Raw genomic sequence first — 15,870 nt, forward strand, 5'->3', positions numbered from 1 at the left:
TGTTGGCAATTTTTATGGTTCGTGTAGAGCCATAGTGCGATGGGAGAATTGACTTGCTGCATTCCTGGGTGCTACAAGAACCACACAAGAGACAAAGGTTTCTGATATTATTTTTTTTCTAAAGAGCGAAAGCTTCGATAGACGTGGACCCAACGGATTAATAGGTGGTACTGATAATACACAGCGCGAGAAGAAACACGGGGACGAATAGCGGCCGCATTTCGATGGGAGCAAAATGCGAAAACACTCGTATACTTAGATTTAGGTGCACTTTAAAGAACCTCGGGTGGTACAAATTATTCCGGAGTCCCCCATTTCGGCGTGCCTCATAATCAGATCGTGGTTTTCGCGCGTAAAACCCCACAGTTTCATTTTAATTTAACCTCTCTTTTTTAATTTGTGAGCCTCTTTTATATTTGGAATATTATGTATATTTACTGCTGTTTATGTTCAAATTTTTTGCAATCAAAACCAACTACCCCTTATAACCAACCTACGGCCATGAGGGTATTGTAAATAATTTAATAAATAAATTAATAAATACAGTGTTACAAGACTGAAACACATGGCTTTCTTTTTTTTATTTCATCTGCCAGCCTGAAGGTCAACTGTGCCACCCAAACATGAGCAAGAGGTCTCTGCCACCGCTAGCAGCGACAGCAATGATACTGTCTTAAACGGCTTAATCGACCAGTGCGAATCACTGATGAGAGTATATGCTGGAGAGTGGCGCGTATTCACATGCGCAAAAGATAGGACGCTCGCCTCACGCAACGCACTCGGAGTTTTCGAAGTAGCAAGGGTACCATTCGTTCGAATGCAAATATAGAATTAGCGTAGCATGCACTGGCGGCGCAATGCTAAAGAGACAGCGGAGCTGATGGGCACCTAGCTGGTCCTGGCTTTTGGGCTAGGCTAAGAACTGGTGAAGCTTACACAGTGCTGACTAACGGCCACGTCCTCTGCTACAGAGGTCTTCCAGATAAGAGAGAATCCGGGGTAGGATTTCTAGTCCATAACAACATAGCGGGCAACATTGATGAATTTTACAGCATTAGTGAGAGGGTAGCAGTCATAATAATAAAGCTGAATAGGAGGTACAAAATGAAGGTAGTACAAGCCTACGCCCCAACTTCCAGTCACGATGATGAAGAGATAGAACAGTTTTATGAAGATGTGGAATTAGCAATGAGAAAGGTCCAAACTCAGTATACTGTAGTCATGGGCGACTTCAATGCAAAAGTGGGCAATAAGCAGGTTGGCGAGTAAGCAATTGGAAACTACGGCATCGATTCTAGGAATGCAAGAGGAGAGATGTTGGTGGAATTCGCGGAAAGGAATAGGCTCCGAATATTGAATACATTCTTCAGGAAGCGCACCAACAGGAAGTGGACCTGGAAAAGCCCTAATGGACAAACAAGGAATGAAATAGATTTCATACCCTCTGCCGATCCAAGCATAGTGCAGAATGTAGAAGTGTTAGGTAAGGTAAAGTGCAGTGACCATAGGTTAGTCAGGTCTAGGATTTCTCTCAATTTGAAGAGAGAAAGAGTGAAATTAGTCAAGAGGAAACAGGCCAACCTAGATGCAGTAAGGGTGAAAGCAGACCAATTCAGGCTGGTGCTCGCAAACAAATATGCAGCTTTAGAACAAGAAGATGAAGATAACATAGAGGTAATGAATGAAACCTAACTAGGCTGATCTCAGAAGCAGCAGTTGAAGTTGGAGGTAAGGCACCAAGGCAACCAGTAGGTAAACTCTCCCAAGAAACAAAGGACCTAATAAAGAAACGACCAAACATGAAAGTGTCCAACTCAAGAGATCAGATAGAATTCGCTGAACTGTCAAAACTGATTAACAAGAAGAAAGTAAGGGATATTTGAAATTATAACGTGGGAAAGATTGAGTAAGCCGTAAAATATGGTCGCAGCATGAAATCAGTAAGAAGAAAACTAGGCATAGGACAAGGCAAGATGTATGCACTGAAAGATAAGCATGGTAATATCATCAGCAATTTCGATGACATAGTAAAAGCAGCAGAAGAATTCTATACTGACCTGTACAGTAGCCAAAACAGCCAAGCTACTTTCATTCGAAATAGTGATGAACCGGATACAGAAGCTCCTTCTATAACTAGCGATGAAGTTAGAAGGGCCTTGAAAGACATGACCAGGGGAGAAGCGCCTGGAGAAGATGGAATAACAGTAGATTTAATCAAAGATGGAGGAGATATCATGCTTGAAAAGCTTGCGGCCCTTTATACGCAATGCCTCACAACTTCAAGTGTACCAGAGAGCTGGAAGAACGCCAACATTATACTTATCCATAAGAAGGGAGACGTTAAAGAATTGAAGAATTACAGACCCATTAGCTTGCTTTCAGTATTGTATAAAATATTCACCAAGATAATTTCCAATAGAATCAGGACAACACTTGACTTCAGTCAACCAAGAGAACAGGCTGGCTTCAGGAAAGGATATTCTACGATGGACCATATTCATGCCATCAATCAGGTAATTGAGAAATCTGCAGAGTACAATCAACCTCTCTATATGGCTTTCATAGATTATGAAAAGGCGTTCGATTCAGTAGAGATACCAGCAGTCATAGAGGCATTGCGTAATCAAGGAGTAGAGGAGGCATACGTGAATATCTTAGCAAATATCTACAAGGATTCCACAGCTACCTTGGTTCTCCACAAGAAAAGTAGAAAGATACCTATCACGAAAGGGGTCAGGCAAGGAGACACAATCTCTCCAATGCTATTCATTGCATGCTTAGAAGAAGTATTCAAGCTCTTAGACTGGGAAGGATTAGGAGTGAGGATCGACGGCGAATATCTCAGCAACCTTCGGTTTGCAGATGACATTGTCCTATTGAGCAACAATGGAGAGGAATTACAACAAATGATTGAGGACCTTCATCGAGAAAGTGCAAGAATTGGGTTGAAGATGAATAGGCAGAAGACAAAGATAATGTTCAATAGCCTGGCAAGGGAACATGAATTCAGGATCGCCAGTCAGCCTCTAGAGTCTGTAAAGGAATATGTTTATCTAGGTCAACTACTCACAGGGGACCCTGATCATGAGAAAGAAATTTACAGAAGAATAAAATTGGGTTGGAGTGCATACGGCAGGCATTGCCAAATCCTGACTGGGAGCTTACCACTGTCGTTGAAAAGAAAAGTGTACAATCATTGCATTCTACCGGTGCTAACATATGGGGCAGAAACTTGGAGGTTAACAAAGAAGCTCGAGAACAAGTTAAGGACCGCACAAAGAGCGATGGAACGAAAAATCTTAGGAGTAACGTTAAGAGACAGGAAGAGAGCGGTGTGGATCAGAGAACAAACGGGGGTAGACGATATTCTAGTTGACATTAACCGGAAGAAATGGAGCTGGGCAGGCCATGTAATGCGTAGGGTGGATAACCGGTGGACCATTAGGGTTACAGAATGAATACCAAGAGAAGGGAAGCGCAGTCGAGGACGGCAGAAAGTCAGGTGGGATGATGAGGTTAGGAAATTCGCAGGCGCAAGTTGGAATACGCTAGCGCAAGACAGGGGTAATTGGAGATCGCAGGGAGAGGCCTTCGTCCTGCAGTGGACATAAATATAGGCTGATGATGATGATGATGATGAAGCACTACTAAGTCATCCCCAGCATTTCCCAGAATTTATAGATAATTTGTCGATTATCGATTAGCTATTAATTGGCTATCGATTGGCTATCGACTGGCTATCGCAAGGTATTGGCCACGTATTTGGCTAGGCTAAGCACTACCAAGTAATCCCCAGCATATCCAAAATTTATTGATTATTGATCAATTATCGATTAGCTATTGATTGGCTATCGATTGGCTATCGGAAGGTATTGGCCACGTATTTGGGCTAGGCTAAGGACTACCAAGTCATCCCCAGAATTTTCTGGAATTTATTGTAATCGACTATCGATTAGCTATTGATTGGCGATCGCAAGGTATTGGCCACGTATTTGGGCTAGGCTAAGCACTACCATGTCGTGCCCAGCACTTGCCGGAATTTATTGATTATTGATCGATTGGCTATTGTTTGGCTATCGCAAGGTATTGGCCACGTACTTGGGCTACCACCACTACCAAGTCACTACCACTACCAAGTCATCCCCAGAATTTTCCGGAATTTATAGATTATTGATCGATTATCGATTAGCTATTGATTGGCTATCAATGACTTGGCGATGATTGGCTATCGGCGTTTTTATGTTAAAAACACCGCCTAGCTTACCTAATAACTTCTAGATATCGCTGTTACCGAACTCTGCAAGTCGTACGTGAAACACATATAGGTAAGCATCATTAGGGCACGATAGTTTCGGCGCCGCATTTCAAACCAGTATCCAACAGGTATACAAATCCTCTTATGTCCGTCGCTAAGCAAACATAACGCTGCAGTCACCGAGATGCACGTGTGCAAAAATAGTAACGCAAAACGACCGCGTACATCAGCATGTACTACATCCAAAGCTCGACCAAATACGATGCTCAACGCGTAATCAGTGGTAACAACCGAAATGAAAGAGCAGCAGGCACTTTTCAACGCTCGCCTCGCATGCTGCAATGAACAGCCGATGTAATTTCTTAAAATACATGATGAATTTTTCTCGGTGGTGGAGTCGTGCTGGGAAGCTCGTGCTCAGTACTCGACGATCCCGGACTGCGGTGGTGTGGTTGACCAGTTGACTACAACCAATATGGTGGAAGTGCTACTTCGGGAAAACCGGCGCATGCGCAGATCGGTCGGTGGGACCGGTCTATTCTCTCTTGCAGTGCCGCTAGGTTTGTAATGTACGCGTGAATGTTTTTTTTTTTTTTTTTTTTTTTTACGCTCACTTGATACCGCTTCATCCATTGGGTGAAATGTCTGTCTGGTATGGACAGATGCTCGACGCGGCGTGCAAGATAGCGACAGCAGCAGCAGTAGCCAAGTCGAAGGATGAGGCAAATAAAGCTTCGGTTTAAAAGGGGGGAATGCCCTCCCGAAATATATAGGGTAATTGTTGTAATAATTAACACCCAAGGTTGTTTTCCAGAAGGAATTTAGCATATGTGTGCGAGCTCAAACGTGCCCTAATACCGCTCGTGATGCACCTTTTCTGTATTTTCCAGACCGTGCCCCTGCTTGTTGGGTCATGATGCGTGCAAATGGGAAGGTGAACTTACGCAGCTGAAACAGCATGTCGTCGCCTCGCACAAATTTATTCCAATTCTGCAAGGTGAGTCTATGCACGGCAATCACAATTTGATCAGAAGCGTCGTTACCGTAACCAGTTTGCGGGCGTGGTATTTCTGAATTCAGTGGCTGAAATGGAATTCGCATGTTACTGCTTTTATATACATACTGACGCAGAGATGCCCAACGTTCACATATTCTGCACGCACCACGGAGTGTGTATACAGCGTCTCCACAGTTAACAAGCCCCTGGTTATTTCACAGCTTGCAATTTCGCAACGCAGAAAGCTTACTGCTCCCATTGGGCAAGGAAACTGGCGAGGAGCTTGTACTGTGAGAACTGCCTCACCAGTCCATAATAAGATGAAATTTTCAAACGCGATTCATGTTGCTAGGATCGTCAAATATATACACTGTCATCTCTGAACGTGATTGTGGTTCTAGTTCGTATATTAGAGTTCTAATAGCTATCACTACAGCAATCGCTGTGTCTGAGGCAAAAAAAAAAAAAAAAAAATCCGCTGACGTCAAAGTCAGCTCTTTTTCATCAAGACACATACGGTAAATATACCGCGGTAACAGAGCAGCTGTCCATATTCTTAGGTTCTCATGTACTCGGCACATTGATTTAACTTGCTTAGCTCTGGTGATTGCAAGACAAAGTGTATTCGTCTACGCATCGCTGATGGGCCACATGCTCAACTGGACGTGGGTCACACAATGCGTTTCGCATATGTTATAAATTGCGCTTGAAATACCATATCTACGCTTGCTAAGGATTTGGAGCTTTATTGAAAAAAAAATTTTGGGAAGATTGCGGTGCTTAACGTCTACAATAATGTCTACTCAGGGTGAGATATTGTGCCTTCGCGAGTATACTACAGCCTCCACAACGGGCTATGACCAAGTTATGTTCTTTGTAGGTGAGGCGCATTAGAGTGGCCAAACGGCCAAGTTTGTGTAACGGGAAGTTTTGCTTTACAAAGTCTACAACACCTGTTTTTGTAGGGATATTGAATAAAAGCATAAGTTGAGAAGCCCTGTAGTTCGCTATTTTGGCACTTTGAGTGTCAAAATAGCCTTCTTATGTTTAGAGCGCGTTGACTATAAATATCGAGCAGATCAAACTATCATAACTTATTAAAAAGCGCTAGTCCGGCCGTAACGTGAATTTTTCATAGCTTATTTATATTTCGCAGAATTATTATCATGTAAGATAGTCCAAAAATTGGTTTTGGTGCTTGCGAACAACAATCACGCACACAAAATAGTCGCCTTATGCAGAAGTCTCCTGGAAGCAGCGTAATCCACGCTTTGGTTGACAACAGTCAACTTACATCCACGAGATCCTTCAAATCGCTAGCGTCTGAAAGCCACTAGAGGCAAGGCAACCCCATTCTTGCATTCTTCAGGCTTCGTAACAAAGCACCACGCAAGAGAAACTTCGGTAACGACCCTATAGCGGCATCATAATTTGCGCAAAAGACGCATTGAGTACGCAGCACACGACGGCCAAGGTAAATATACCAGGCAACGAAGCTTCCATAGAAGGCCATATGTTCAAAACATGGCGGTTCATCGGTTGTTCAAAAAGCCGCTGGAAAAAAAAGCTAAAGTAGCGCCAACTGCGCTCTTTCGCCTCTGCCTCCACTCATGGCAGCTGCAGCAGCGCCTCTAGGGTGTCGCATGGGAATCATAATTAACCACACGTGGCGATCCTCGCAAAGAGCTAGCTGGTTTTGGCGCGAGAGAAGTCTATTTGCGGTTGCGATGCCCACAAAGAAACTACGAACGCGAGAGCCGCGAGCAAGACGGCACGTCCGGGCTCAACTGGCGCGCGTTCGCTAGCGCGGGAGCTGCGTCTCCGGCGCTTATGGTACCACTAGCACGACAGGTTTGCATCCCGAAACGCGCAGAGCCACCGTGCAAACAGGTTCAGACGCGGTCAACAAAACTAAAGAAGACGCCATGCCCCGACCAAATAAACAAGAAAAAAAAATAAATAAACGGGCAAGTTTGCACTCGGTCGTGCAAAGCTTAGGGACAGCGAAACTGTCCATCGATCTTACTGGGGCTACTGCTAGGTATTAACTTGGTTGCTGCTAGGTCTTCGTTTGGTTTAACTTAACTACGCAAATAGGGAAGGTATTCTCGAGCGATCATTTTCGGAGGTACCTTCCCTTTCGCGACATTTCACGTGACTAGCGCTGGACGCGTCGGCACCTACGAACGACAGCGTTCCTGGCATCCCCCAAACGCAGGCAGGCTAGCTAAGGTTGGCACAGTGTCAAGAACGCTGTTGCTTGCCGACGATGAACGCGTTGGAGATTAGCCACTCGATATTTAGCGAAAGTTGACACGACTAGACGCAGCCGGTTTTATGGCTAACTCCGAGGCCAAGCGCATGCACACTGGGCGAAAGCTATGCACAGTGTACGGGCGGCGCGCAGCAGACTACAAGCAGGGATGACGTCACGGCGCATGCGCAGTAGTGCGCAGCAGGCGGGTGCTCGGCGGAGCCGTCTCTGTCTCGGGCAAAGCGAGCGCGCACCTGCGCCGGGTGTTACTCGGCAACGCAAGGTGAAGTCATCGCTACTGCTTCGGCGCATGCGCGGCTAGGCAACGCGGGCGCAGTCGGCAGCAGCTCTGCGCGTTGCCTCGTTGGTGCTGCTACAATTTCTATCTGTCTTGCTCTCATTTTCTCTTTCCCTCTCCCGAGCATGCTCTCCTTCCCTCTCGTTAACCTCCAATGCCAAGTCAACATGTGCACGGCACGGAGAGGAGGCGAGGCACACGCCGCCATGCGAGGTGGTTGCTAGGCAAAGCAGTGATGTCATAGCTCGGCGAGGTTTTGCGGCAGCCGGCGGAACTTTTTACGGTTAGCTAGAACACCTTAGTTGTTAAAAAAAACATCACTACCCAAGCACTCTGTACAGATGGTTAACCAGCGAAGCTCAAACGTGCGGCCCCGGTGTGTAGCAGTGGGTTAATCCAGACGCTGTATTAAAACGTTTCTAAATTATTGGTTACATGTTTGTGTTTCTATAGAAACGCAAGCGCCAATGGCTGGCGGACGCTGCTAATCACGACGCCGAGCTAACTCGAGATAGCGAACGCATGCGACAACGGCGAGCCGAGGAGGAGGCTTTGCGGGCAGAGCAGCGTCAACGCGGCAATGGTGGGAACGCGTTCGCCGGGGCCAACGCCCGCTTTCAGCTGGAGTTTCTCCAGCGGCACTATGGCTTCGGCTGCGACGAAACGTTCACGTTGAAATCGCGAAGTGGAACGCAAGCGCCAATGGCGGGCGGATGCTGCTAACCACGACGTCAAGCTAACTCGAGATATCGAACGCATGCCACAACGACGAGCCGAGGAGCCGGCGTTGCGGGAAGAGCAAGTACGACGCAGAGAAGGTCACTAACGGCGCTGCCAATGGCGCGCGAGCTTGGGTGCGATGTAGAGAACCACCTAACTGACGGCGCAGCTAATGGAAGCGTTTAGCGAAACATTGGACGAACGGTTTTTCGTTTCGCCTAGCCATATACAGCTTTCGCTGTAAAAAAAAAAAATACAAGCTGACAGTCAAGGTGGCGCTTTCTCGACCTTCTGCAAACATAGTGCGTCAAGTCAAACATACCGCTGCCAACTGCACCGCCCTGCTGTGCTCTAGCGGGATAATTGCACAAGCCCATCTTTTGGGCCAAGCGCCACACTCGACGGGCTTAGCACCTCAACTAACTTGGTTTACAATCTAGAGAACACGCGTGAGAGGAGGTGCCTGCACATTGACACGAATGACGCTACTTGAGTTTTTTTAAAGCGAAAGCTTTACAACATAGTCGAGCCGAGTTTCGCTGTCACCGGAAATTTGACCTTCATTTGACCGCAGCTGCGCCGTAGCCTTGGCTACGCATCACGTGACAAGCCGCACCGAGCTCCGCCGCCGCCGCGTACACTAGCCGCCGCCGCCACCGGCTTACCGCATGCGCTCTCCGCAGCTGGGTCGCCGCCTGACCTCGTGACTCGCCGCGCGCGTGGCTAAAGGCGCCAATACACTTCAACGTGACCCGGCGCGCGCCCGCGCGCGGTGGTTGCGGTACGTCCGGCCAGGTTGGCTACGCCGCGCCAGGCGTATGTCCGTCCCCCTACAGTTCAACGCCGCGCAGCTCTCGCAGCTGGAGTAACGCATGCGCAGAAAACCGCGCCGCTCCGTGCCGCTTGTCGTGGAACATCGAAAGAAATCTTTTCGCGCGCTTTCTCTGTCGGTAGCGAACGCCACCGCGGACCGAACTTTTGCTCGGCGATGGCACGCAGACACATTCCACAACACAGCCGCAGACACAGCCGCTTCCATAGTTTCAGGCACTCTTCGACTGAAACAGGGAAAACAAACAAACAGGCGCTGAGTGCATAGCATGTCCGGAGACGTATACACACACGTGTGTAGCATTGACGCACCTGTCGAGAGGCCGGGTACACACCTATCTGCTCCCACGCGTTGTATTTTCGCTCCGCATCTGGTAGTCCATCCTTTTGGTGTCGTAGACACAAGGGCATCGCTGGATGGCGTCCAGAAACCTTTCGATTTCGGAGCCGCACAGATCGGGCACGCTTTCTTCCGAAGAAGCCATCTTGTTCTCGCTGAGCTCGCAATAGCGAGTGTCTACGGCGACGAGAGAGGGCACTAGGCGCTAACTTGCTTGGCGCGGTCGGCGCGAAATGCAGTCGGTCGCATTCGGCGCCGGACGACGTGCGAGCGCGCCAGATAACGCCGGACTGTTGAGGGTCGCGTTTTCGCCAACGTGACGTCGCCATGACGCACGCGCGCGCAACCTAAAGTTTGACCGCGCGGCACCAGCGCCGCCCACTCCCCTGGTGGAAGGATGGAAGTGTCGAAGGTCGCCGCCGGCCCAGCGCGCGCCCGTGTTCTGTACGGTGCGAGCGATCGCGTGCGTTGTTTTCGTGACGGCGAGCGCGACCTCATCAACCAGGAAAGGTGGCACGCAATACTGCTGTGTTGTTGATTGCCTCAAGAGTCTAGAAAAGTCGAAAGCCGCCCGTGCAGTTCTACAGAATTCCGTGGAGGTGGTACGAGGAGGACAGACGACAAGCGTGGATAACTGCAGTGCGCCGAATCAAGTAAGTCACGTACTTTCGCATTCGCGTGCAATATCACGGCCGCTCGATAAAAACGCAATAGTAATGTGCCTGTATTTAGCGCACGACCGTTTGTTTATACCCGTGCCACACGTGCAAAGTAAAGTGCACTTTGAGTGAGTGCACTTCAGCGCGCTGAGTGTCACTTTGGCGGTGCGCTGCTACACGAGAAAAAATGGTGTTCTTTCAAATTGATGGCCATGGCAACCGGGAGTCGGACGGGAAGCATATATTTATTAATATAAAAATGTGTGCACGAAAACAGTTTATTATTGTTAGAAACAACATTTACAATCCACCTTTATAAGCGCCGGCAACGACGGAAACTTGACCAGCAACAGTCAAAACGACTCGATCCGCCAAACAACTGCGCAGTCATTACCCGGCGTGGTCGCGAACAGCCCGAAAGCGAGAGTAGTTTTTTGCTATTCTTATTGTTTTCTTGTGGTGTGGCACATTTTATTATCTTGTAATTTTAGCAATTTAAACAATGTTATTAAAAATTACTCCTGACTCTTCTTTCAATATCACATCATGTATCTTCCAGTATCTTCTAAGCATTGCTAACGAGGCTACACACTTCGCCGCCACGAAGTGAGTTCGCCGAACACACTCGCCGGCGAGTGCGCTCTGCAGTGAGTGTCACTAAGCGTTCCCGTGTGGCAGCCCGCGAATTACACTAGCCGCGAAGTGTACTCGCTCAAAGTGCACTTTACTTTGCCCGTGTGGCACGGGTATTAGACGTGTCGCGTAGGTGAATCGTACAGTGACATCCGCCGTGTTAGCTTAGCGGTAAATGCATACGTGTAGCGCTGCTAAGCTCGACGACGCGAGCTCGATTCCCGGCCACGGCGGCCGCATTTCGATGGGGGTGAAATGCAAGAATACAGTTCTTACCAAGTACTTTGATTTTTGTGCACGTTAAAGAACCCCCGGTGGTCAAATTTATTCCGGAGACCCTCCATTACAGCGTGCCTCATAATGATATTCTGCTTTTGGCACGTAAAACTTACGAATTTAATTGATTGTACTGTTCGTTCACTCGCGATCGGCAAATACTGGCTCAAGATAATTATATCCATTTTCCAAACGCTGCAAAAAATAATTCCTTGTTGTACAGAAAACAAAAGGGGCCGCACGTTACTTGTCTTTTGTGTGGTGGCAATCCGTATTTAATGCGAGCTGCGGTCATCGCATGCGTCGGTATGCGGCAGATCGCAAAGCAGCTGCTCGAGACGCGCGCGTTATGTTTGTTGCTTCACCATGCACTCTGGGTTCACAATATCCAAGCATGTTTTAAAGTAATTGCCACCTTGCACATTTTTCCTGCTTCCCGCCAAGAATCTTCGTTTCGTGTAGTAGCCGGCCATCGGTGTGAGCTTACTTTTGCTGCGGCGGGGCATTCGCCCGACGAGAAACTAGGTTTGCTTTGGTGAAGCATGTATCGCTAATTCTTGCGCTCGTGCTGCTGGTCCCAAGGTAATCGCTGGTTACCGTGACCTGGGTTTATTTCGCGAAGCAGTTTGTACGAGTGATTTCTCATGACCAGGGAAAAGATACCTTGCTCAATAATGCAATGAGTTGCCATGACTCTAACATCTGCATTGAATAAGGCATGTATACATTAAATATTTATACATCATGATATAAGGCATTATGAACATATGTAGTACTTACATCGCTAATTAATTTTATTGGCTTACTGGTGCCTAATGCATGTGTTCTTTCTGCTCCGACAGTGCTGATACCACGTACTCCCTGGGAGCCAAAATGAGAGCAGCCGTGTGTGCGCGCCCAGCGACCAACCAAACCAACCGCAATCGCACCGTCTCTGCACATCTCTGCAAGCATGCATGACCGCTTTGTGACTGCATCATAGAGAAATAAAAGTGACTAAATTACTGAACTCGGTGTGTACCTCTAACTCGATCTCGTACACAATCTTGTTGGACACCTCCGACGCGCACTTGGCTTTCACTGTCACATCACCGCCCACAATTTGTTCAACACCACACACGTGTGGAAGCAGACGCTCCCCTTTCTTGAGGTTGTCGCCACGAAAAAAAGCTGTTGGCGTCGGCAACCGTCTTGAAACCGCACTGCAGTCTTTGCATCGCTGTTCAGCAAGCAGGCGATCTGCCGCCGTCGAAAACGGAGCGCCGTGAACACGAGCAGCGAAGGAAAGCGCGGGCGAAACAATGTAAACAAAGCGGAGACTAGACTGCTTAAAATTTCCACATTGGGGGCGCTGTCAGGAGGCGCAGCAGCGCCTTCTGGCGATCGTTTTCTTGTCTATTGCCCCCCTTAAGAGGAGCACCGCGCTCGCTCTCATCCTGCTTCCGCGTTCATCGTCGTCGTCTCCTTCCGCAGCTGGCTGCGTTGTCACTAATAATTACAGCGTATAATTTCACTTCTGTCATCGCATTGGGGAGGTCGCATTTACGGAAGTATGAGCCATTAGTGAGCACCCGACGACGTATCCTAGCTAACGCGTTTGAGCACGGCCGCTGCACGGCCCTGGTTAGAGCAACGCTTCCGCGAAAGCGCTCGGGAAAGGGATCGTCGTCGACGTGTCGATTCTAGAAGCCCTCACGCTATATTGGACGCGGGAGCAGGATGATAGCGAGGCCGGGCCTTCTTCTCTGATCGTTGCGTGGGAGCGGGAGGCTTTCAGCCGTTGTCGGCAAGCGGCGTCTGGCCACCCCGCGCATATCGCCCGTCGAGCTGCTTCACTGGAGAGGCTCCGGAATGCCAAGCCCGCGAAGCTACCATCGGAGACCGAGGAAGAGCGAGCCGTTCGGCTCGCAAGACGCTTGGATTTGTCGGCTTATAATTTATACTTAGCTTAACGATGAGTATATACCTAAGTAAATTAAGTACAGCTAAATCAAAGCATAAACCTGGACGCATTCGCTTACTAACTGAATTAACAAGCGTGCTGTCAGCGCGCACAAGCAAACATGGATAGATCACACTCGATGACCGCAGACAACCACTGTCAAAACGTTGGCCTTAACAAGCGCGGCCGCCGCAGCGAGCGAAGGTTCGTGCAGTCTATCGCTTGAAAGGAAACAGCGGCGAAAGCACAGCGCATACAAAGGTCAGAGCCCTCTGGAGATTGCTGTCAAGATAGGGTGCGCACGTCAGCCCGCACTGGCACAAAGTACTCAGTTGTTAGAAGAGTAGAAGTCGCCTCCGCCCCTCCTAACCGCGATGCCTTCCCGCTTTCCTCCCTTCGCGTGGGAGATGGCGTCGCCAGTTCGCCTTGCGCCCGGTTGCAAGATACCCATTTGGTGCCACAGCACAGCGTCGCCCCCCCCTTCCCTCCCTCCCTCCCATACCCCCCACGACCTTTCGCGCGACGGAGGAAGTCGTGTTTGCTCTCCGCCGTGCGTTCGCTCTCCGTGAAAGCGCGCGTCGCCCGCGCGCTTTCACTCGCACATATGGCGCGCGGCGATATTATTGTCCTTGGACTTTGGCTACATTCACACTTGGTCTCGAAGAGTCGAAGCAGGTGGAAGCGGCAAAAACTTCGAAAAATCCGGCCGCCTAGGCGGCAAGGTGGGCGGAAAAAACGTAAAGACCATAAAATGAACAAGTTGACAAATATTTTGATGAATCTTTGTCATTTAACAACCTTGTTTATATTTTTGTACATATGCAACGGCCAGGGAAAAACCTCAATGACGCTGCCCTTCGTTGCAATGGATTGCGCAGCAGCAGATGTTACCGGTCATATATTGTAATTGCACCGAAATTATAGTTGCAACAACGAGTACATATAAAAAGCAGAAGTTCCGCAAAATATACATTAGAAATGCGAAGGTAGAATTGAATATACAAATGCCAAGATAAACGGCAAGAAAGTGTCGCGTGAAACCAAGTTCACTGTTTGTATACACAAAACCTCGCAACAAGATATTTAAATATACGTATAAGTTTGAAATAAATCTAGGTATCTAAGGAAACGTCATTGTATATAATGCGTCAAACAAGACAAATAAACATGTTGCGCAGTCACAGATAGTAAACTTCACGCATACGAGTATAAAGACAGACGATCCAGACACGAACAAAACTATGATCTCAGAAATTGTGATATGCATTTGGGCCATGCTGGGATCGCGACAGCACCATGTGGCTAGAATAAGAGAAAAAGAATGCAGAAATCAATACGAAAATGCGTATTTTAACTGCCTGCACAGCGGCAACAATTATTCTGCACCCAAAGTCAAAGAAGGCTATTGCTTCGTTGAAAAAAGAAGTAAATACATGTAGCTAAAAAGGAAAGAAAAGGACAAACGAAAGCCACAGATGATGCGGCAAGTTGATTTGCCCAACATCCGAGTGCGTTTTGGGGAAACGCCGCGTGTCTCGGCTTTCAATGAGCAAGGTTTGTCAAAATTGGTTATTGATGTCCGGGTAATTTTTGTATTCCCAGGATAATTTTGATCATCATGCTAACTGTTACAATAAACGGTGACAATTTCTGTGGTTTTAAAAGCTAATGAACAGCCATACGTTTTCATAATTACTAGCTTATATAGGAACGTGAAGGAACAGATATTTTTACAGGCATTGATTTTTGCTGCTTCGCTATCTAAACGATAAACTTTACTCGGCGGGGAGGTTTAGCGAAGCGTTCAGTAACTTCGGACACGTTGATGGCGACGTCTCTGTGGGCGTATAGAAGCGCCAGCATAACCTTGCGTTCCTCATTGTAAAGCGCAAGTGGTTTTTTTTAGTAATCTCATGTTTGAAAATCTCTCTGCGCTGGCAGTGGCACTGGAAGGGCGACTAGAATATGCAGCCGTTTGTAGTCTAGAGCACTGCACGGGCCGATTTTTTCAGCCCGGACCTGGCCCGGGCCCGTTTTTAGGTTGGGCTGCCCGCCCGAGCCCGAACAAAACTTTTATGGCAAGACCCGTGCCCGGCCCGGGCCCGGAAATAATCTACGTTACCCGCCTGGCCCGGCCCACCGCCCCTTTACCTTAGGCCCGAGGCCCGGCTCGAACCCGGCCCGAGATCGAAAAATACTTCTTTGTCAGAGTTGAGACGCCCGAGAATAACTCGCTGCACGTTATATGCACACCACCAGAAAGCCTGAGCCCGGCCCGGGCCCGGGTCAAAAAGCACACGCCGTGCCCGAGCCCGGCCCGAGCCCGTGAAAAAACTGCTCTACCCGGCCCGGCCCACGGCCGGGCCGGGCCCGGGCTTTCGGCTAAGCCCGAGCCCGTGCAGTGCTCTAGTTTGTACACATGTACATATGACCTGCAGTCTCCTTGAGAGAGGGCATCTATTCCTGCGCTAAACCTAAAAACAATTCGATATCGTTTCCTCAGCACCACGCTCGACAAGGTCGACAGCCGTCCTCTTACGGAAGCCACAATTCTTGGTCCCTGGTCCCAGCCGACGTCGGAACGAACTGCTTTAAAAGCGCTATTACGCTTTTTAAAGAAACAGGACTTAGTGAAAAACTATAGAAGGTGTGTGGACTGATACAT

The 15,870-nt window shown here is 48.3% G+C and overlaps 1 protein-coding gene across 1 annotated transcript in view; it reads left to right on the forward strand.

The window, feature by feature from the left end:
• Positions 1-15,870, forward strand: part of LOC119454618 (E3 ubiquitin-protein ligase SIAH1A) — a 58,749-nt gene that overhangs the window by 35,087 nt on the left and 7,792 nt on the right. The window contains exon 4 of the mRNA XM_049666910.1: positions 5,146-5,252. Coding sequence (XP_049522867.1) covers positions 5,146-5,252 — 107 coding nt within the window. The remainder of the gene's footprint in view (positions 1-5,145; positions 5,253-15,870) is intronic.

Source organism: Dermacentor silvarum, chromosome 5 (assembly GCF_013339745.2).
Source record: "Dermacentor silvarum isolate Dsil-2018 chromosome 5, BIME_Dsil_1.4, whole genome shotgun sequence".
NCBI classification, from domain to species: domain Eukaryota; kingdom Metazoa; phylum Arthropoda; class Arachnida; order Ixodida; family Ixodidae; genus Dermacentor; species Dermacentor silvarum.